We start from the raw sequence: 22,992 nt of genomic DNA, 5'->3' as shown, positions 1-22,992 counted from the left end.
TCACTCTTCAGGTTTTTCACCTATACGGACTACCAAAGCACATACTATCGGATAGAGAAGTGCAGTTTACTGTGCGGTACTAGTGTTCTCTCTGCAGAAGGTTTGGCATCAAGCTTGATTACTCAACGACCTACCACCCACAAGACAACGGGAAAGCAGAGTGAACCAACCATATCCTCAAAACCTTCCTTCACTCATATGCTCTCCCCTTTGTGCACCCCTTCGTGCAAACCTTTGTGTATATGTAAAAATTTATTTTTATGTTTCCTTTGTTAACTAAGCTGTTTCATTGTATTCGATTAAGGAATTTTTTCCTGCTTTTTCTGTTTCACTGTAAACCGGCATGATTTGCATTTAATGCAAGAATGTCGGTATATAAAAGTTAAAAATAAAATAAATATGTTAACGAACGCCAGGACAACTGGGCCACTCTTCTACCTTGGGACAAGTTCTCCCAAAATAACCATGTCAAAGCAGCCGCAGGCTCCTCGCCTTTCCAGTTGGTTTATGGGAAACAGCCTTTACCTCCTCTGCCATTGCCTGTGACAGTTTAATCACTGGTGGCTCAGCTCTCTGCCCAGGAATTGCATGAACTATGGGAATGGACCAATCAGCTGACTGAGAAAGCCATTGCCTGGGCCAAGAGAACTGCAGATATCTATAGAAAGCCTGCTTCCCAATTCAAGATAGGGGAAAAGGTTTGGCTCAGTACCTGCCACTTATGTCTACAATTTCCATCAATGCACTTGGCACCACACTTGATTGGGCCCTTTTCTGTACTGCAGCAAATGGGCCCTGTCATATAACAACTAAGGCTACCACCCTTGTTAAAAATCCATATCGTGTTCCATGTTTTATTGCTTAAGCCAGAGGTGCTTTCATGGCTTTTCCAAATGCCACCTTAACCCCAAGAAGTTGTTGCTGTTGGAAATGATGTATATGAAGTCCAAGAAGTCCTGGATTCCTGCTGGAGGGGAAAAAAGGTCGAATATCTAATCTCTTGGAAAAATTATGGCCCAGAAGAAAATTCATGGAAGCCAGCCTCCAACATCTTGGACACTAATCCCTTGAAGGACTTTCATCAACGGTACCCCAAAAAATCCAGAGCCTTCAGAAGGGGGCTTAAAGGCGGTACTGTTATGCTTGGCCAGGCCGTCTCCACTGGCTCCCAACCTACCAGGCTCCTCCAGACCTCCTTGCAGCGGGATGCCACACTCAGATGCAGTGAGACACTGCCGATGCTCCTCGCGGCAGAACACCACCAAGCCATGCTCCTCCTTAGGTGCATGCATGCCCAACATCATTCCATTTAAAAAGCCTGCAGTGGGAAAACTCCTGCGGCACCCCCAGATGATATCACATGCTCAGGACTATATTTAGGCCTTTGCTGTCTCTCCCTCACTACCTCAGCATTAGGTCCAACTGCTTCCTGTTGCATCCAGTCTCAGACGGCTTCGACCTCTGTGTCTCACCTTTCTTCCTTCTCTCTCCTCAAGCCTTGGGAAGATGGCTGCTGCCGCGTCTTCATGCCACTCTCTACAGCGACGGTGTTCACCATGATTTTCCTGAGGGCCTCCTAGGGTGCACACGCGCACACCACCCAAGTCTATATCCATGTCATGGCAGGAATCTCGGGGGCGTCCCCTCTGAGTGATGTCATCACATCGTGGTATTTAGCCTGCTCTTCGTTTGCTAACAAACTGAGTTAGCAAGGATTGGACTACCTCCAATCTAAGCCTCTCTGCCGCAGGAAGCTCTCTGCCCTTCGGGGTAATTCTTTTCTAACCTGGGTACCCGCTCCCCAGGGGCCCTTCTGCTCTATTTCAAGTATCTGGGTACTCGCTCCTCGAGGGCCTGCTCTCCCTAATCTGGTTCCTGCCACTGAACATCTTCTGCCTGTTTGGACCTTCAACTATACAGCTTCTGCTTCAGTGAGTACTAACCCTTTCAGTCTGTCTCAGCTTCAGCGCTCCAGGACCTGTCCCTGCTACGCTGTGTGAGACTGGTCTCCTCTGCTGAGAACCCCTGGACTACTTCACTGGGTTACCTCCACTGCTGCCTGCTCCCCGGGCAGTACCAACAAGCTGTATAATAAATACAAATTCTCTGTGTCTGTGTGTATATAGTCTAGCCTAGTACTGCGGTTCCTCACGGGGCTCCTCCCCGTGGGAGTGGCCATCACCGCAGTACCCAAGAATCCACTCCAATACCTCATAACCATAACACTTCCTAAGTAGTGCATGTTGCTTCCCAATGTTCCTGTTTTCATCCAGCCTTGTCTTCAGTCTTCATCCAGCCTGTCTTCAGTCCTAGTCCAGCTGTCTTGGCCTTTGTCTGCTCCATCCACATTGCCCACCTGTTCCTCACCTGCCCGTCCTGCCTCTACATCCCTCTTCTCCTTCCTCGGACGGACAGGCTGGTTTGTCCTCGGCTTGTACCTTATATGCAACTAACCACTGCTTGCTTCTGACATCGGCCTCCACACAGACTATGTGTCACTTCATCAGAAGAATCTTTTCAAAAAGTTGTACACACTGTCTGTGTAGGGGCTGTTATTGTTATATCAGGAAGGCTATAAATTATCAGGAAGGATCTCTGCTTTGATGGCGGTGGGGGGGGGAGGGGTATTGGATCCTGAAGACAGCCAATGCTGGGCCCCCCGACTTTTATGATCTGGGGTACCGATATGCAGACATTAGGGATAAAGCACAGGACTGCTTCTACGGCAAAGTCCAAAAGCAAAGCATGTTCAAGTTACATTGTCTGAATTATCAGGAAAACTGCTTACCACGTAAAAAACATTGCTAGCAGTAATTTTGATATGGGTTTGACAGTTGCTTGGTTTCGATAGTAAGTATTACTATTCTTAACGTAAAGCTTGGGGGTAACTTGCATGGAGCAGCTACCACTACCCTTAACAGACATGGGGTATCCTGCATAGAGTGGCAGTTTCTACCATACGAAACTTGCTGGGCAGACTGAATGGACCATTTGGTCTTTTTCTGCCAACAAGTCTGTGTTTTTATAGCCGTTACATATTGATGTTTACATTTGTTAGAGGATTATTTGATATACCATTTTGTCTTTGACATGTTTTTAGTATTTTTAGGGGTTTGTGTGGAATAAAAATTAGTTTTGTTTGTTTTAGCATAAGGTTACCATCCTCCATAGATCGTTAAGGACTATTGTTGTCTGTATTGTTGGGAATTATTAGAAAGGGAATGGTGAATAAAACGGAAAATGTCATAATGCCTCTGTATCGCTCCATGGTGAGACCGCACCTTGAATACTGTGTACATTTCTGGTCGCCGCATCTCAAAAAAGATATAATTGCGATGGAGAAGGTACAGAGAAGGGCGACAAAAATGATAAAGGGAATGGAACAGCTCCCCTATGAGGAAAGACTAAAGAGGTTAGGACTTTTCAGCTTGGAGAAGAGACGGCTGAGGGGGGATATGATAGAGGTGTTTAAAATCATGAGAGGTCTAGAACGGGTAGATGTGAATCGTTTTTTTACTCTTTCGGATAATAGAAAGACTAGGGGGCACTCCATGAAGTTAGCATGGGGAACATTTAAAACTAATCGGAGAAAGTTCTTTTTCACTCAATGCACAATTAAACTCTGGAATTTGTTGCCAGAGGATGTGGTTAGTGCAGTTAGTATAGCTGTGTTTAAAAAAGGATTGGATAAGTTCTTGGAGGAGAAGTCCATTACCTGCTATTAAGTTCACTTAGAGAATAGCCACTGCCATTAGCAATGGTAACATGGAATAGACTTAGTTTTTGGGTACTTGCCAGGTTCTTATGGCCTGGATTGACCACTGTTGGAAACAGGATGCTGGGCTTGATGGACCCTTGGTCTGACCCAGTATGGCATATTCTTATGTTCTTATGGTTTGATGATTGACTGTGTTAAAAAAAAAAAAAAGATGGTATGATTAGATAATTATCCACAGTTAGTTTGTTACAGGAATACTGGTAGGCTGGTGTCAGCATGGAGGTATATAAGGGATGACATCAGCGAGCCTGCTGATCTCCATTTGCTGGATGGCATGCATAGCTTTTTCGTCTGAACAGGTCTGACTGTATTCAAGGAAAGGAAGTTATCAGGTAAGAAGTCATTTCATCATGCTTATTGCTGTTTATATTACTTGTATAAAAGCTTCTTTTTTTGTTTTTGCATCCATGCTATCTACAGCTGGCAAAGATTTATGGAAACATCTTTACTGTGTGGGCGGGAGAGACCCCTCTGATTGTGTTCAGTGGATGCAAGGCCGTGAAGGATGCTCTTATCTCCCATGGCCAGGAGTTTTCTGGAAGGCCCATAACCCCTTTTGTTAATCAGTTCACACAGGGAAAAGGTATGTATGCTTCACAGTTTGCCAAACTGAGTTTAGCTCCTTTGTTTCTAGAACAAAGAAAGGGACAAAACCTGAACGAGCTCAATGGCTCAGTGGCAGTGCAAAGGTCTTGGGTTCAGTTTTCTGGCCCAGCTTGCCTTCTGCTCCCTGGGTTAGCCAGGGCTGGGGATGCCATGGAGGAAGCATTCACTGCACCTGTGGGGAGGAGGTCTCAGCCATTACACGACAGCGACACCTAATGGTTTCTGAAGGGAGCTGTGGTTTTTAGCCCTTGGCTCTAGATACTGTCTCTGCAAAGGGTGGGCTAGGTGGTGGGGAACGGATCTAGAATAGGGAAAGTATCCCGGCTAGTTACAATTGAAGGTTCATGGGGTGGTGGCCCAAAGAAAGAACATAAGAACATAAGAAATTGCCATGCTGGGTCAGACCAAGGGTCCATCAAGCCCAGCATCCTGTTTCCAACAGAGGCCAAAACCAGGCCAAAAGAACCTGGCAATTACCCAAACACTAAGAAGATCCCATGCTACTGATGCAATTAATAGCAGTGGCTATTCCCTAAGTAAAATTGATTAATAGCCATTAATGGACTTCTCCTCCAAGAACTTATCCAAACCTTTTTTGAACCCAGCTACACTAACTGCACTAACCACATACTCTGGCAACAAATTCCAGAGCTTTATTGTGCATTGAGTGAAAAAGAATTTTCTCCGATTAGTCTTAAATGTGCTACTTGCTAACTTCATGGAATGCCCCCTAGTCCTTCTATTATTCGAAAGTGAAAATAACTGAGTCACATTTACTCGTTCAAGACCTCTCATGATCTTAAAGACCTCTATCATATCCCCCCTCAGCCGTCTCTTCTCCAAGCTGAACAGCCCTAACCTCTTCAGCCTTTCCTCATAGGGAAGCTGTTCCATCCCCTTTATCATTTTGGTTGCCCTTCCCTGTACCTTCTCCATCGCAACTATATCTTTTTTGAGATGCGGCAACCAGAATTGTACACAGTATTCAAGGTGTGGTCTCACCATGTAGCGATATAGAGGCATTATGACATTTTCCGTTCTATTAACCATTCCCTTCCTAATAATTCCTAACATTCTATTTGCTTTTTTGACTGCTGCAGCACACTGAGCCGACGATTTTAAAGTATTATCCACTATGATGCCTAGATCTTTTTCCTGGGTGGTAGCTCCTAATATGGAACCATGGAGTTCAAAGAAATTGCCGGCAAGAAAAATGTAAAAATGTCATATTAGCACATCAAAAATAAACATTTTTAACAGCAAATCAACAAAGAACTTGGTTAGAGGTGATACCCAGGGTCCCTGGGAAACAATGCAAAATCTGTCCCTTCCCACGGAATTGCCCAGTTCCCACAGATTTGCCACAGGAAACTAGGGGGTTGAGCTGGGTTGTAGAGACTGAGTCCATCCTCCTCTCCAGCCAGTTCCTCACCTCCCATGCTGAGTTGGCGGCAGGAGGAAATCAGCAGTATGTTGGGTCGCATCCTCCTTGTGGTAGCTCGAACAGTAAAGGCTTGGGAACAGCCAGAGGAAAAAGGATGCAGATTCTGTCTGTCCCTTAAGTGCAGTTTATTTACAGTGAAAGAAAAAAGTGCAGTGTAAAGCAAAACAAATGTAGGCAGCTCACCTTGACTCCAGGCAAGTCACAATATTTAAACATAACAGGTATTAAATTCCATGTCACTTTCAAACATTAAATGTAACAGGTCTTCTCATCCAGGGCTTCTCTGTCTGTTCCCCGCTTAACGTTTCTAGGTCCAGTGGTCTAATACTCTTGCTGAAGGGAGGATTCCCTGTGGGTCTCAGTCTGAAGGAGGATTGGGCGAGACGGCTGTGCCCGGTCCTTCTTCAGACGCCCTCACACTACTCCTCTGGACTCCTCTGCTGATTTGAACTGCGTGGCCCTGAGCGGGAGAGAAGAATGACATAAGCTCAATGTGCTGCCGCTTTCCTCCTCCTCTCCCTGCCGCCCAGTCAGCGAGATGGAAAGGCAAATAGGGAGGGAATGTGATAGAGAGTTGTAGGCGGTTATGAGGAGAGAAGAGAAGAGCTGAGCGTGGTGGATGAGAAGAGAGCGGCTGGGGGAGCGAATGTGATAGAGGGTTGTAGGTGGTTATGAGGAGAGAAGAGCTGAGGGTGGTGGATGAGAAGAGAGGGGCTGGGGGAGTTGTGTGATAGAGGGTTGTAGGCGGTTATGAGAAAAGAGACGAGAGGGACTGGGGAATGTGATAGAGGGTCTGGGAGAGTTGTGTGATAGAGGGTTGTAGGTGGTTAAGAGGAGAGAAGAGCTGAGGGTGGTGGATGAGAAGAGAGGGGCTGGGGGAGTTGTGTGATAGAGGATTGTAGATGGTTATGAGAGAAGAGAAGAGAGGGACTGGGGAATGTGATAGAGGGGCTGGGAGAGTTGTGTGATAGAGGGTTGTAGATGGTTATGAGAGAAGAGAAGAGAGGGACTGGGGAATGTGATAGAGGGACTGGGAGAGTTGTAGGCGGTTATGAGAGAAGAGAAGAGAGGGACTGGGGAATGTGATAGAGGGGCTGGGAGAGTTGTGTGATAGAGGGTTGTAGGCGGTTATGAGAGAAGAGAAGAGAGGGACTGGGGAATGTGATAGAGGGTTGTAGATGGCTATGAGAGAAGAGAAGAGAGGGGCTGGGGGAGTTGTGTGATAGAGGAGTGTGTATTTATATGGGGACAGGAGGGCACAGACTAGGGGTGAGATGGGAAGAGAGAAAGAATTAGGGTAAGATGGGAAAAGAGAGGGAATATGTACACAGGATAAGGAGAAGGGAGGGAGAGAAGGGTTGGAGCCTTTCTCTGGATCCCCCCCAAAATTCCCTTCCCCATCCTGATCTTCCCTCCTTTTCCAATCCCCTTCTTCCTCTCTTCCCTTCCTGCTCATCCATCCCCAATTCCCTGTACGTACCAGGATCAGTCCAGGACACCTGGGTTGTGACTCCGCACCAGTAGATGGAGACAGACTAAAACTTGTGGGCGGAGCCATATATGCCCCTGTGCCAGTCACAGCCCCTCAGTCTTACTCTGTCTCCAGTAGATGGTGCAGGTGCGGTCACAGCTCCTTCCTGCCCTGGTTCTGGTACTCCTTCAGGGTTGGTTATATTTTTCTTGATTTTAGGCCAGTTTAGGCTAAGGTGTTTTTAATTGGGTTCTTTTACTAAATTGTCCCTGACGTCCCGTCCGCCCTGCCTCCCAGGGGGGTTGAGAGGTCCTGAGGGGACTACCCTCCCCCGGTTGAGGCCGCTGCTAGGGTCGAGGACCCAGCTTTTCCAAGTAGCAGCGTCAGGGGTGACACCGGGGAGCCCGGTTTTTCTCACCCCTGCTGGATTAGGGCTCCAGGACCTTGGTCAGCGACAGGCCTTTTTTGTATTGAAAAAAAAAAAAAGAAGTGTTTTTTTATTGTGAGCCGGCTCTCTGTTTCTTTGCGTCGCCGCTCTCGGGGGGGGCGCCGCTGACAGGGGGGAGGCCGTTCGTATGAATTTTATTTTTGGTTCCTGCCGTTGCTCCCCGTCTTCGCGCCATTTTCGCCGGCATGCCTCGCGGTTCGGTTTGCCGGGCCTGCGGCTCGGCGCGCGCGCGTCTCTCGTGCGAGGGCCTATGCGCGGCCTGCATCCCGGGCGATGAGGGGTCATCCGGGGCATCTCGGGGGGCTCGTTCGCGACCCGCGCGAGTGCCGCTGAGCGGGGGGGGGGGGGGGCGCGATAGAGAGGCCCCAGGAGCTTTTCCTGCTCAGTGCGGGTGCGGCGGCCATTTTGGCCACGGGCCACGAAATGGTGCGGGAAATGGCAGGGCCTGCAGCCCTGCCCCCCGCGCTTTCTCCTCAGCGAATCGCGACGGAGAGGGGTCCCTCGGGGGACCCGGGGTCCCCGGGGAGTCCCGCTGAAGTTTCTTCCGATTCCGGATCGTTTTCAGAGGACTTTGCGCTTTTGCTGCACAAAGTCCTGAAATATAAGAAGAGCAAGCGCGGCCGGAGGGAATCCCGCAAGGCTCCACGGCTGAAGAAGTCCAAGAGGCCATCGGGGGTTGCGGAGGTGCCCCCGAGCGCTTCGAAGTCAAAACGGCCTCCGCGTGGCGTCCCACAGGAGGCGGACTCAGATTCCTCCACTGGTACGGACACTGATTCCACTGAAGAGCCCCAAAAGGGGGCCGACGAGGTGGCAGCGGACGGATCCGCTCCGTCCGGCGCAGGAAAAGGATCACAGGCAGTGGAGGGAGATGATCCCAAGGTGGTCCGGCTCTTCCGCAGGGAGGAACTGCCACCCCTAATTCCGGCCATTCTCCAAGAGCTGGGAATAGAGGCCCCTCCGGTAGTGGTTCGGCAGGAGGCGAACATGGATCCGGTCCTGTTAGGCCTCACAGGCCCGGCAGTTGCCTTTCCGTTTCATTTTTCTTCCACGGACATCCTGTTTCGCGAATGGGACACTCCAGAATTGGGTCTGAAGGTCAGCAAAGCCATGGACAAGCTTTACCCGCTCCCAGAGGATGCGCTGGACCTTCTCAAACTGCCCAAGGTGGATTCAGCGGTTTCTGCGGTAACGAAGAGATCCACCATCCCAGTCACGGGAGCGACAGCCCTCAGGGATCTTCAGGACAGGAAGCTGGAAGTTCAGCTTAAGAAGATTTTCGAGGTTTCCGCGCTCGGAGTCCGAGCCGCCATCTGTACGAATTTCGCGATGCGAGCTAGCTTGCGCTGGGCTCAGGTTCTACAAGCCAATGCGGATCTTTCTGCAGGCGAGGCAGCGCAGGCGGATAAGTTGGAAGCGGCAATAGCTTATGGCGCAGATGCGCTCCACGATCTGCTGCGCACTTCGGCGAGATCTATGGTGGCTGCTGTTTCGGCGCGTCGCCTCCTGTGGCTACGCAACTGGGCGGCAGACGGCTCTTCCAAGGCTCACCTCGGGGCGCTACCATTCAAAGGTAAGTTGCTGTTTGGCAAGGAATTAGACGATTTAATGATGTCCCTGGGGGAAAACAGGGCTTTCAGGCTGCCCGAGGATAGATCCAGGCCGCGTTCTTCGTTTTCAGCTAGATCCTGCTTTCGGGGTTCCCGGAAGTCGCGTCCTCAGAGGTCGTCCGGGCAATCGTATAGGTCTTCTTCCTCCCGTACCCCACAGTGGCAACAGCAGTCCTTTCGGGGGAAGCGCTTCGGACGGCAAGGCGGACCCCTGGCGATCACAGGGGCCAAGTCTTCACAATGAAAGGTGGTCGGCCCATCTCCCGCCGCAGCCCCAGCACTCCGTTCCCAACGTCGGGGCGCGGTTGATGTCCTTTTTCGAGAGATGGGCCGGTGTAACGTCGGACCAGTGGGTCCTCAACGTGATAAGACATGGCTACGCGTTAGATTTTGCTCGCACTCCAGGGGACAAGTTCCTCGTCTCGCCCTGCAAGGCCCCCGAGAAGAAGGTGGTGGTGCTAGACACCATCCGACGCTTGGAAGGCTTAGGGGCTATTTCCCCCGTCCCGGTCAGCCAACACGGCAAGGGCCGTTATTCCATCTACTTCATCGTCCCAAAGAAAGACGGCACGTCCAGACCAATTCTGGATCTCAAAGGGGTAAACCGATGCCTTCGCGTTCCTCACTTCAAAATGGAGACGATTCGATCCGTCATCGCCGCGGTTCGGCCCGGCGAGTTCCTGGCCTCCCTGGATCTCACGGAGGCGTATCTTCACATAGGCATTCAGCCATCGTTCCAGCGCTTCCTCAGGTTCTGCATTCTAGGACGGCATTACCAGTTTCGGGCGCTCCCGTTTGGGCTCGCGACGGCCCCCCGTACATTCACAAAGGTGATGGTGGTGGTGGCAGCGCAGTTGCGCCGGGAAGGTCTCCTGGTCCATCCTTATCTGGACGATTGGTTGATTCGGGCGAAGTCCGAGGATCAGTGTCGGATGGCGGTGGCCAGGGTCCTCCATCTTCTGCAGTCCCTAGGATGGGTGGTCAACTTCAGCAAGAGTCATCTGGCTCCCACGCAGACCTTGGAATATCTGGGAGCGGTGTTCCACACGAAGCAGGGCAAGGTGTTCCTATCGCACGACCGGGTATGCAAACTGCAATCTCAAGTGAGGCGCTTATTGTCTCTCCGCCAACCGCGTGTCTGCGACTACCTTACGGTCCTAGGGTCTATGGCTTCAACGCTGGCGCTGGTGCCCTGGGCGTTCGCTCATCTGCGACCATTACAGTCGTCCTTACTGTCCCGCTGGAAGCCGGTCTCGGAGGAGTTCCATCTATCCCTTCCTCTTGCGGGACGCGCGAGGTCCAGCCTGCTCTGGTGGCTGGATCCCAGTCATCTGTCTTCTGGAGTCTCCCTTCTGGTGCCCGATTGGATAGTGGTTACCACGGATGCCAGCCTCTCCGGTTGGGGAGCAGTCTGCCTAGGGAGCTCGGTCCAAGGCCTATGGTCAGTGTCACAAGCCCAGTGGTCTATCAATCGCCTGGAGACCAGAGCGGTCCGTCTGGCCCTGCAAGCCTTTCTGCCGTTGCTGCGGGGAAGGGCAGTCCGAGTGTTGTCGGACAATGCGACCACCGTGGCATACATCAACCGCCAGGGCGGGACAAGGAGCCCCTAGGTAGCGGAGGAGGCTCAGCGCTTGATGGCCTGGTCGGAGCTGCATCTCAGCAACATAGCAGCATCTCACATTGCGGGAGTCGACAACATGCAGGCGGATTTTCTCAGCCGTCATCGCCTAGATCCCGGAGAGTGGGAGCTGGGGGACGCAGCGTTCCTTCTCATTTGCGAAACGTGGGGTGTGCCCCACATGGATCTGATGGCCACGTGGCACAACGCGAAGGCCCCGCGATTTTACAGTCGACGTCGAGAACGGGGGGCAGAAGGTGTCGACGCGTTGGTGCTTCCCTGGCCGACGGATGTGCTGCTCTACATGTTTCCCCCGTGGCCGATGATCGGCAAGATTCTACGGCTCATAGAGTTGCACCCGGCCAATGTGATCTTGGTGGCACCGGAGTGGCCACGCCGGCCGTGGTTCGCGGACCTCGTCCAGCTGGCGGTAGCGGCTCCCCTTCGGCTCCAAGGAATGGCGGGCCTACTCCATCAGGGCCCCGTCTGTTTGGAGGATGCGGATCACTTCTGTCTCGCGGCATGGTTTTGAGAGGACTCGGCTGAAGAGAAAAGGTTACTCAGATGCGGTGGTGGCTACGTTGCTGCGTTCCAGGAAACAGTCGACGTCTCTGGCTTATGTCCGAGTCTGGGTGGTCTTTGAGGAATGGTGCGTGCAGCGTGGGGTGGACCCCACTTTGGCGTCAGTCTCCGACATTCTGGCGTTCCTCCAGGCAGGTCTGGCCAAAGGTCTGGCGTGCAGTTCTCTACGAGTCCAAGTGGCGGCGCTTGGTTGTTTGCGAGGTAAGGTCCGTGGTACGTCCCTGGCGCTTCATCCGGATATTTCTCGTTTCCTTCGGGGTGCTAAGCACCTTCGCCCTCCATTGCGTCTCCCTTGTCCGGCTTGGAACCTCAATTGGGTTCTCTCCACTCTCTGCACGGCGCCGTTTGAGCCCTTGAAATGCGCAACTCTTAAGGATCTCACTTTAAAAACGGCGTTCTTGGTAGCGATTGCCTCGGCACGGCGTGTTTCCGAGTTACAGGCCCTGTCCTGTAGGGAACCTTTCTTGCGTATTTCGGATTCCGGAGTTTCTTTGCGGACGGTTCCCTCCTTTCTTCCGAAAGTTGTGTCGTCTTTTCACGTGAATCAATCGGTGGAGTTGCCCGCTTTTGCAGGAAGGGAGTCCTCTGTTCCAGAAGAAAGGGAATTACGGAAGCTTGACGTGCGGAGATCCCTCCTTCAATATCTGGAGGTCACTAATCCGTTTCGGGTCACAGATCATCTGTTTGTCCTGTTCTCTGGTCCAAAGAAAGGGGCCGCAGCGTCACGCACAACGATCGCCCGTTAGCTCAAGGAGGCCATTGGGTCGGCGTACTTGGTACGGGGAAAACCACTTCCTGCGGGCCTTAGGGCTCACTCGACTCGTTCTCAAGCGGCGTCTTGGGCGGAAGCTTCGCAGGTGTCGCCTCAAGAGATTTGCAGGGCGGCTACCTGGAAGTCGTTGCATACCTTTATCAGGCATTACTGGTTGGATGTCCGGGCTACCGATTCCGGGGGGTTTGAAGAGAGGGTACTCCGAGCGGGACTCTCTGCTTCCCACCCTCGGTAGGTTTGCTCTGGTACATCCCAGGTGTCCTGGACTGATCCTGGTACGTACAGGGAAAGGAAAATTAGTTTCTTACCTGATAATTTTCATTCCTGTAGTACCAAGGATCAGTCCAGGATCCCGCCCGCAGTGCCGCGCTGAAGTAATGGAGAGTCCGCTCTTTGTTCTGAATTATTCTGTTCCGCTTGTTTAGCTCTCTCGGTTGGAGAGTCCGTTTCCAGGAGGGGTGTTTCTTTCCCCGTTCTATTAGCGGTTTATAGATAGTTTAGTTTTCTGGTTGTGTTCTGCTTTGACATTCCGTATGACTGAGGGGCTGTGACTGGCACAGGGGCATATATGGCTCCGCCCACAAGTTTTAGTCTGTCTCCATCTACTGGTGCGGAGTCACAACCCAGGTGTCCTGGACTGATCCTTGGTACTACAGGAACGAAAATTATCAGGTAAGAAACTAATTTTCCTTTATCCCTCCTTCCCTGCCCATCCCCGATCTTCCCTCCACCTTCACCCTCATCCACTCCTCCCCATATACCTGAAATTCCCCACCCATAATACTCTTGAAAGAGCAAAATGAAATTATTCAGAGACAAATAACCAGTTTATTTTTATGGTGCAAAATATGTTTACATGATTTAATTGCAGAATAATTCAAATATATGCAAACATGCTGCAGAGTTTGCTGCTTCAGGAAACATAGGGGTTGTGAGGATAACCTTTAGAGTTTTCCATGTATTGTCACTATACATTTCCTGATTTTTGGTTGCCTCAGGCATTGTTGCGTCCAATGGTCATGGCTGGAGACAGCAGAGATGCTTCGGGCAGATGTTCCTGCGGAGACTGGGACTGCAGCAGGAGATGGGCCTGGAATGGCAGATCCAGGAGGAGGCCCGGCACTTGCTGGAGAGCTTTACTTCCCGGAGAGGTAGGGTTGGGTTGTGCAGAACCGCACACCTCCGTGAGGAGGCAATGACTTCAAGGCAAGGGAGGGTTTGCAATAGGAGAAATGCTGTAAGTCAGATACCACCGGATGAAAAAAAAAAAGTAACTGTGCATACAGTCAGAGAGCCAGGCCTCCTGTCTGCACTATAACTCAGAGACAATGTCAGAAAAGGTCATACAATATACGATGAGATTGGAGCCCACAACCTTCTGGCTCCAAACCAAGGACTTGACCACTGAAGTAAGGGCGACCCCTCCCTAAGCTAAGCCATCAGCTGACGCTTCACTTACCACCGCACCCTGTCAGAGATGATTTATAAAACTCTGCCATTACTTAAAGGTGCAGGGTTGTAACAAAATTCATATTTGCCATTTGAGGGTAATCCTTATGGGTGAAGATCTGCTAAGGCTGACTTTCCCTGTACGTACCAGGATCAGTCCAGGACACCTGGGTTGTGACTCCGCACCAGTAGATGGAGACAGACTAAAACTTGTGGGCGGAGCCATATATGCCCCTGTGCCAGTCACAGCCCCCCAGTCTTACTCTGTCTCCAGTAGGTGGTGCAGGTTTGGTCACAGCCCTGGTTCCCTGGGGTTTTTTCTTTATGGTCAGGGTTCCTTGGTTAGTTAGTTTTGTTTAGTGTTAAACACATAAGTTTTCTGCTTTTTTTCTGATCTTTGGATTCCCGCTGGTCCTGCCTCCCAGGGGGGTTTTGGAAAGTCCTGAGGGGACCATCCCCCCCTGGTCGAGGCCGCTGCTAGGGTCGAGGACCCGCCTTTTGCAGTAGCAGCGTCGGGGGTGACACCGGGGAGCCCGGTTCACTCACCCCCGCTGGAACACAGGCCTCAGGACCGAGGACAGCGGCAGTAGTAAAAAAAAAAAAAAAAAAAGTTTGGCTGTTTTTATTTTGTGGCGGCTCCTGTTTTACTTCAGTGCCGGCTCTCCGTTCCTTCGAGGGGGGGGGGACTGTTGGTGCGCGTCCGCTTCAATTATTTAATTTAATTTCTTTTTATTGCTTCTCTCCTCCTCCTCGCTCGCGCGGCTCGTGGCATGCCGAGAGGCTCGGTTTGCCGCACGCGCGGCTCTCTAGAGAAAATGTTTGCTCTGTCAGCGTTTCTGGCGGCGAGGGTTCGTCGGGGGCCGCTCCGGGGGTCCGGGCTCGAACGCCGCTATCGCCGGCGCGCGAATCTGCCGTCGCTGCAGGCCCGGGGGACCCGTTCCCGCTCAGCGCGGGAGCGGCGGCCATTTTAGCATCAGGCCGGGAAACCACGAGGGAGGCAGCAGGAGATGGCGGCTTGTCTCCCGCGCTTTCTCCACAACGGCGACCCGCTGGGGGTGGCCCCGGGGGAGCGGGGTCTCCCGTGCATTCCGGATCTGGGGAGTCTGGTTCCGGGTCTTCCTACTCCGCGGATTTCGCGCTCTTATTGCGTAAGTTTTTAAAATGCAAGCGCCGCAGTAAATCCGGGAAGACAGGTGCAGCGAAGGGATCTGGCAGATCCACCAGATCCCGGAAGAGGAAATCTATCACGGGCCCTGATGGGGGCGCCATACGGCGAAGCCGTCCCTTGCGGGGTGTTCCGCAGGACACGGACTCAAGCTCTTCCTCCCAGGGAGAGGATGACCCGGCCGAGGAGCCTCTGGGGGGGGCTGATGGTGCGCCGGATGAAGGTCCGTCTCAACCAGCAGGGGGAAAAGGAAATCCTGCCGTCGAGGGGGACGGCCCTAAGGTGGTTCGCTTGTTCCGTAGGGAGGAACTGTCCCCGCTTATCCCGGCTATACTCCAGGAGCTGGGAGTGGAAGCGCCTGCGGTGGTGCCCAGACAGGGAGCTAATATGGACCCAGTTCTACTGGGCCTCACGGGGCCCGCAGTGGCTTTTCCGTTCATCTTTACGGTCTCGGACATCCTGTTCCGGGAGTGGGACACTCCGGAGCTGGGCCTCAAGGTGAGCAAGGCCATGAGGAGGCGCTGGAACTGCTCCGTCTGCCGAAAGTGGATTCGGCGGTGTCCGCCGTAACGAAGCGGTCGACGATTCCTGTTACGGGAGCCACAGCTCTCAAGGATATCCAAGACAGGAAGCTGGAGGTACAGCTAAAGAAAATTTTTGAGGTGTCCGCTTTAGGGGTCCGTGCAGCCATCTGTAGTAATTTCGCTTGGCGGGCCAGCCTGCGCTGGGCACAGCATCTGAAGGCTAATGCAGGTCTCTCGGAAGGGGAGGCCAGGCAAGCTGATCAGCTCAAGGCGGCGATTGCTTATAGTGCTGATGCGCTCCATGATCTCCTTCGGTACCTCGGCTAGATCCATGGTTTCGGTGGTGTCGGCTCGTCGGCTCCGCTGGCTTCGCAACTGGGCGGCGGACGGATCATCCAAGGCCCATCTAGGGGCCCTGCCGTTCAAAGGAAAGTTGTTGTTTGGCAAGGAGTTGGATGAGTTGATGTTGTCCCTTGGTTAGAATAGGGCATTCAGGCTGCCGGAGGATCGGTCTAGATCTCGGTCTTCTTTCACGGGCCGTTCCCGCTTCCGCGGCGACAGAAGATCCCGTCCGCAGGGGGCCGCTGGCTCTTCTTACCGTTCGGGGCCCTCATGGTCGTCCTCTTGGTCCCAGTCCTTTCGAGGAAAAAGTTTCGGCCGTCAGGGAGGAGCCCAGGGAGGCGCGGGTCCAAAATCCTCCCAATGAGATGAGGCCGGTCCATCCCTCGCAGCAGCTGCGGTCGTTCGTCCCAAACGTGGGAGCTCGGCTGCAGTTGTTTGCCGAGGTATGGGCCCAAATAACATCGGACCAGTGGGTTCTCGACGTGATAATTCAAGGTTACGCGTTAGATTTTGCACGGACCCCATTCGACAAGTTCCTGGTGTCGCCATGCAAGTGCCCCATAAAGCGCGCAGCGGTAAGGGGAACCCTCCAACGGTTGCAAGCCTTAGGGGCAGTTCCCCCGTGCCCATAGGGCAGCAGGGCTTCGGCCGTTACTCCATTTACTTCATCGTGTCAAAGAAGGACGGCACCGCAAGACCAATTTTGGATCTGAAAGGTGTAAACAGATGCCTTCGCATTCCACGCTTCAAAATGGAGACAATTCGGTCGGTAATTGCCTCAGTCCGGCTCGGCGAATTCCTGGCATCCTTGGATCTCACGGAGGCGTACCTTCACATCGGCATCCAGCCGTCCTACCATCGGTTCCTCAGGTTATGTATCCTGGGCCGACATTATCAGTTCCGAGCCCTTCTCTTCGGCCTGGCCACGGCTCCCCGGACATTCACCAAGGTGATGGTGGTGGTCGCAGCTCAGCTTCGGAGAGAGGGGTTGCTGGTACACCCCTACTTGGACGATTGGCTGATTCGAGCCAAATCCGAGACTCAGTGCCGGCAGGCAGTCAACAGGGTTGTCGCTCTCTTGCGATCCCTGGGATGGGTGGTGAGCCTCAGCAAGAGCCACCTAGATCCCACTCAGTCTCTGGAGTACCTGGGGGCCCTGTTCGATACCAGGAAGGGCAAAGTGTTCCTGTCTCTGGACAGAGTTCGCAAGCTTCAGTGTCAGGTTCGCCGCTTGTTGTCTCTTCGGCTACCACTGGTCTCTGATTATCTGACGGTTTTGGGTTCTATGGCTTCAACTCTATCATTGGTCCCTTGGGCTTTTGCTCATCTGTGTCCTTTGCAATCAGCGTTGCTTTCCCGTTGGAAGCCGGTGTCGGAGGAGTTTCATCTACCACTTCCGCAAGCAGACCACTTGACTGGCGGAGTGTCTCTCCTGGGGCCCAACTGGACGGTGGTAACCATGGACGCCAGTCTCTCTGGCTGGGGAGCAGTCTGCCTGGGCAGGTCAGGGCAGGGCAGGTGGCCCTCGACCCAAACTCAGTGGTCCATCAATCGTCTGGGGACCCGGGCGGTGCGTCTGGCTCTACAGTCCTTTCTGCCGCTGATACGGGGAAAGGCGGTTCGGGTGTTGTCGGGCAATGCCACCACCGTATCCTACATTAATCGCCAGGGGGGAACGAGAAGTCCTGGCGTGGCAGAGGAGGCGCAGCTCTTGCTAGCTTGGGCAGAGCGCAATCTCAGCGACCTAGCAGCGTCTCACATTGCCGGGGTCGACAACGTTCAGGCGGATTTTCTCAGCCGTCATCATCTGGATCCCGGAGAGTGGGAGCTGGCGCCGGAGACTTTTCACCTCATTTGCCGAAAGCGGGGGACGCCTCATATGGACCTCATGGCTACCTGGCAGAATGCCAAGGCGCCCAGGTTTTACAGCCGTCGGAGAGAGAGAGGAGCCGAAGGCGTCGACGCGTTGGTCCTTCCTTGGCCGACGAGTGTCCTGTTGTACGTGTTCCCTCCGTGGCCGATGATCGGCAAGATTCTTCGGCGCATCGAATTGCATCCGGCAAGTGTAATCTTGGTAGCGCCAGAATGGCTGCGGCGACCGTGGTTCGCAGACCTCTTCCAGTTGTCGATAGCGTCTTCCCTTCGCTTCCAGGGGTTTCCGGGCCTCCTCCGTCAAGGCCCCGTTTGTTCGGCGGATGCGGATCACTTCTGGCTCGCGGCATGGCTTTTGAGAGGCAGCACTTGCAGAGGAAAGGTTATTCGGATGCGGTAGTCGCTACGTTGTTGCGGGCCCGAAAGCAGTCTACCTCGATGACTTATGTTCGCGTCTGGGTAGTCTTCGACGAATGGTGCACGGAGCGCAATGTGGTTCCTACCGTGGCTCCCGTATCCGATATGCTTTTGTTTCTGCAGGCCGGCGTGGCTAAAGGCTTATCGTACAGTACCCTTAGGGTCCAGGTGGCGGCTCTGGGGTGTCTGAGGGGCAAGGGGCACAAGGGTTCCCTGGCTCTGCATCCAGATGTTGCGCGTTTTCTCAGGGGGGCTAAACACCTTCGTCCTCCATTGCGCCACCCCTGTCCGTCATGGAATCTCGATTGGGTACTCTCTGCGTTGTGCTCGTCTCCTTTCGAGCCCATTAAACGGGCAACTCTCAAGGATCTTACGTTAAAGGTAGTTTTCCTTGTCGCAATTGCATCGGCGCGTCGCGTCTCAGAGTTGCAGGCACTGTCCTGTAGAGAGCCGTTCCTTCGGATCTCGGATTCTGGAGTCTCTTTACGGACGTTTCGGCGTTCCACGTGAAGCAGTCCATTGAGCTTCCAGCTTTTCCCATTCACGATGCGTCGCTGCCACAGATGTAGGAGTTGCGGAGGTTGGATGTCCGGAGGGCAGTCCCTCGCTATCTAGAGGTCACCAATCCGTTCCGAGTTACGGATCATCTTTTTGGTCTCAGGCCCAAAGCGTGGGGGTCCGGCTTCCCGGGCTACGATTGCACGCTGGCTCAAGGAGGCCATTGGTTCGGCGTACATAGTACGGGGAAAGTCTATGCCGCAGGGTCTCCGAGCACATTCTACCCGTGCCCACGCTGCTTCCTGGGCAGAGGCTTCTCAGGTGTCGCCCCAGGAGATTTGCAGGGCGGCTACTTGGAAGTCGTTGCATACCTTTACACGTCATTACCGGCTGGATGTTCGAGACACTGCCGGGGGTTTTGGAGTGGGGGTACTCCGTGCGGGACTCTCTGCTTCCCACCCTCGGTAAGTTAGCTCTGGTACATCCCAGGTGTCCTGGACTGATCCTGGTACGTACAGGGAAAGGAAAATTAGTTTCTTACCTGATAATTTTCGTTCCTGTAGTACCAAGGATCAGTCCAGGATCCCGCCCCAGCTGCTCTGAAGAATCGGAGAGTCCGCTCGTTGAGTTGTTAGGTTGCTGTTTCTCGTTTTGAGAGTTTTGTTCCAGTTGGGGGTTTTTGGACATGGCTCCCGTTGGGGATAGTTTCTGTAGTTAGTTTACCTGTCCTATGCTACTTTGACATTACGTAAGACTGAGGGGCTGTGACTGGCACAGGGGCATATATGGCTCCGCCCACAAGTTTTAGTCTGTCTCCATCTACTGGTGCGGAGTCACAACCCAGGTGTCCTGGACTGATCCTTGGTACTACAGGAACGAAAATTATCAGGTAAGAAACTAATTTTCCTTTAATAAAATAATCCCATTTTAGAATGAAAAAAATACAGAAAATGGTGCCAGACCTACATTCTCTCATTTCCTCTTCCGTTTCTTATGGTCCGGAGCACCAGTTCGGTGCTTTCGGTTTTTACACAATGGATGAAAAAAAAAAACCAGAGAAAGACGACAGTTGTGGGTTTGCCAGTTATTTTTCTCAGTTCCAAGCTAATTTAACAAGAAGTACATTTTTATTCTACAAACAGGCTATTTTAGCAAAACTGCCTTAGTGGTATTTCATCTTTTCTCCGAGGTCAAGCAGGATGGTGGTCCTCACACATGGGTGACATCAGATGGAGCCCCGACACGGAAAACTTATGTCAGAGTTTCTAGAACTGATTAGGTACACGGAGCATGCCCAGCGTGCCCTATACCACGTGTCCATGTGGGGGTCTCTTCTTTTCCACGGAACAGTAAGACTCGTGGTCTGATGGAGCTCATTTTAGCTGTTATTTTAGACTTGTGGAAAACCTTTTTCCTTTTCGCAGTTTCATATTTGTTTTTCCTTCGATCTGTCACTGGGTCCCTCTTGGTGCCTTTTCGTAGTGTCCCTAGTCAGGGCTTTCGACATTTCGGGTAAGTTTCCTTTCATGGTCAATTCCGCCTGCAGTGGTGGTGCACCAAGGGGATGGGTGGGCCAATGCCCCAGGGCGCAGGGGCATAGGGGGGGGGGAGGGTGCTGATGGCTGATATGGAGGCCCATGTGGTTGCCAGTGGACCTCATCCCACTGGCAGCTGATCAGGGAGCTATTGCTGTGTGCCGAATGCACATAGCAGGAAGATCAGCGAAGCTGTGATGGAGCTCATCTCACCATTGCCCGAAAAAAAAAAAGGTCACGTCCAAACCTGCAGGTGCTCGCCTGTGCGGCCCCAGAAGAAAAATGTTGCTGGAGCTGCATGGGCAGGAAGGAGGAGCATCAACTGTGTACAGAAGAGGAAAAGTGCTTATTGGCTGCTACAAATCCCACGTCGCATGGCCTGAGAAGAGGAGGAGGCTCGGTAGCAGGGCCACCATGGATCTCACGTCACGGAGGTCCGAGAAGATCAGAGCCGCCGCAGAGCCCATCCCACAGCGAGCTGCGAAGAGGAGCCCTGGAGGCGAGAGAGAAGAAGGCCTATAGAGTGTGTGTGTGTGTGTGTATGAGAGTGAGTTGAGAGAATGTGTGTGTGAGAGTGAGAGCCTGAATGTTTGGAGAGACAGCATGTGAAAGCTTCTGTGTGTGAGAGAGAGACAGCATGTGACAGTGAGAGCCTGTGCTTGAGCAAGACAGTATGTGGGAGTGAGAGAGCCTGTGTGTCTGAGATTGAGACAGCATGTATGTATGAGAGAGAGCATGTAAGAGTGAGAGCTGTGTATGTGTGAGACTGCATATGGTGTGAGAGAGACAGCGTGTGAGAATGAGAGCCTGACTGTGTTTGAGGGAAGAAGACAGATGGAGAGAAAAGGGTCCGTGCAACCTAGGATATTTTTGAAACAGCATCGAGAGTCTCTGCAGCGGGAATTGGCGCCACCAGAATGGATGGCTGCAGGCTTCGGATCTCTGACCAGATGTATAAGAATGACTCACTGATGTGCCATGTACTGGAGAAAATCTCTTCAGAGATCGGGTGAAGGATGCTGTGACCCAACTTCGGGACCATCATGAGACCCTCCAAGAACTCTCCGCCAGTACTCCAGACCCATTCTCCTCATCCAAGAGGCCAGCAAGACCAGGGCCAAGGAATTCTCTTTCACCAGAGGAAGTACTATCCCTTGCCTCCTCACTCCTGTCAACTCCATCAGGGCTCCCGTGGCTGTACCAGGAAGCAGAGATCCCCCAGACTTCAGCCAGTTCCTCAGTCAACATCTTGGACAGGGTTTTGACTGGGCCATAGGGAGCATAAGCAAGTTGCTTGTACCCAGGGTAATGGACCCTTCAGTTGGGGACAGGCTATGGTTCTTTGCGAACCAGTGGACAAGTTTAACTTTGGACAGTGAATTCTGTCCATCATTCCACATGGGTACCAATTGAATCTATTGGATTACCTGCCAAATTGGCCTCCGTGCCTACATTGGGGAGCAATAGCACATCAGGTAGTACTAGAAGCAGAGCTCTCCTCCCTCTTAACGACCAAGCAGTCGAGCTAGTACCACCAGGGCAAAGAGGGCAAGGATTCTACTCCAGGTACTTCCTGATTCCAAAGAGAACAGGAGGACTCCATCCCATCCTAGACCTAAGGTCCTTGAACAAGTTTCTAAAAAAAGAAAAGTTCAAGATGGTTTCCCTGGGCACCTTGATCCCCCTTTTGCAAAAAGGGGACTGGCTATGGTCCCTTGACCTAAAGGATGCATACACTCATATCAAGATCTTCCCCATCACAAAAAGTATTTCCAATATGTGGTGGGAAGACAGCACTTCCAGTACCGAGTGTTGCCGTTTGGGCTTGTGTCCTCCCCACAGGTCTTCACAAAATGCTAGGCCATGGTGGCGGCACACCTTCACGGACTGGGAGTGCATGTCTTCCCGTATCTGGATTATTGGCTGATCACGTCTCAAGCAGGGGCCATCAGGTCCATGCGCTTGACCATTTGGGTGCTGGAGTCACTAGGGCTCGTTCTTAACTACCCAAAGTCCCATCTCAGCCTGTCACCTCAATTGGACTTCATAGGAGCCCTGCTAGACATTGCTCAGGCAAGACCTTTCTGCCCCGCCAGAGGGCTGTGGCGACCATTGTGGCAGATATTCAGAGCCAGTAGGTGTCAGCCTGGCATATGTTGAGGCTGTTGGGCCATATGGCTGCAATCCTGGAGGCTCTGAGTGGCCACAGGCCACTCAGAGCCTCCATGATTGCATCCAAGTCACCCCGTCTCTCTGGGACTTATTGTCCTGTGGCGGGTGCTTTCCAATCTGGAAAAGGGGATCTCATTTCAGAGTCTCCCCACTCACATTTTCATAACTATGGATGCACTGGGATGGGGAGCTCATGTAGATTTATTTATTTATTTATTTGGCACTTTTATATACCTATGTTCATGTAACAAGTTACAAATCACCTCGGTTTACATTATAACAATAACCATTGCAAAAGGATGCAATACATTAAACAAAGGAAGACAAAACTTGATGGACTTTACCCAGGATCTTTGGTCCACTCAGGAATGTTCTTGTCAAATCAACTTCCTGGAGCTTCGGGCAATCAGGTACGCTCTATGGGCTTTCAGAGATCAGCTGTCCTGACCCAGACCGACAACTAGGTAGCTATGTGATATGTCAACAAACAAGGAGATGCAAGATCATACCTTCTGTATCAGGAAGCGGTCCAGATCTGGTTGTGGACCCTGTCCCACAGGATGGTGCTCAGGGTCAGGTATCTGGTCAGGATGAGAACAATGGTAGCGGACAGGCTGAGTCAAGCCTTCAGACCCCATGAGTGGACTCTGGATCAAGGGGTAGCGAATCGGATATTCCACTTCTGGGGAATA

At 52.4% G+C, this 22,992-nt stretch overlaps 1 protein-coding gene across 1 annotated transcript in view; it reads left to right on the top strand.

The window, feature by feature from the left end:
* Positions 1-22,992, top strand: part of LOC115099603 (cytochrome P450 2J5-like) — a 71,555-nt gene that overhangs the window by 22,497 nt on the left and 26,066 nt on the right. The window contains exons 2-3 of the mRNA XM_029617336.1: positions 4,199-4,361; positions 13,325-13,477. Coding sequence (XP_029473196.1) covers positions 4,199-4,361; positions 13,325-13,477 — 316 coding nt within the window. The remainder of the gene's footprint in view (positions 1-4,198; positions 4,362-13,324; positions 13,478-22,992) is intronic.

Source organism: Rhinatrema bivittatum, chromosome 9, assembly GCF_901001135.1.
Source record: "Rhinatrema bivittatum chromosome 9, aRhiBiv1.1, whole genome shotgun sequence".
NCBI lineage: Eukaryota > Metazoa > Chordata > Amphibia > Gymnophiona > Rhinatrematidae > Rhinatrema > Rhinatrema bivittatum.
The sequence above is the reverse complement of the archived record's forward strand: the minus strand, read 5'-3'. Positions and strand labels throughout refer to the sequence as shown.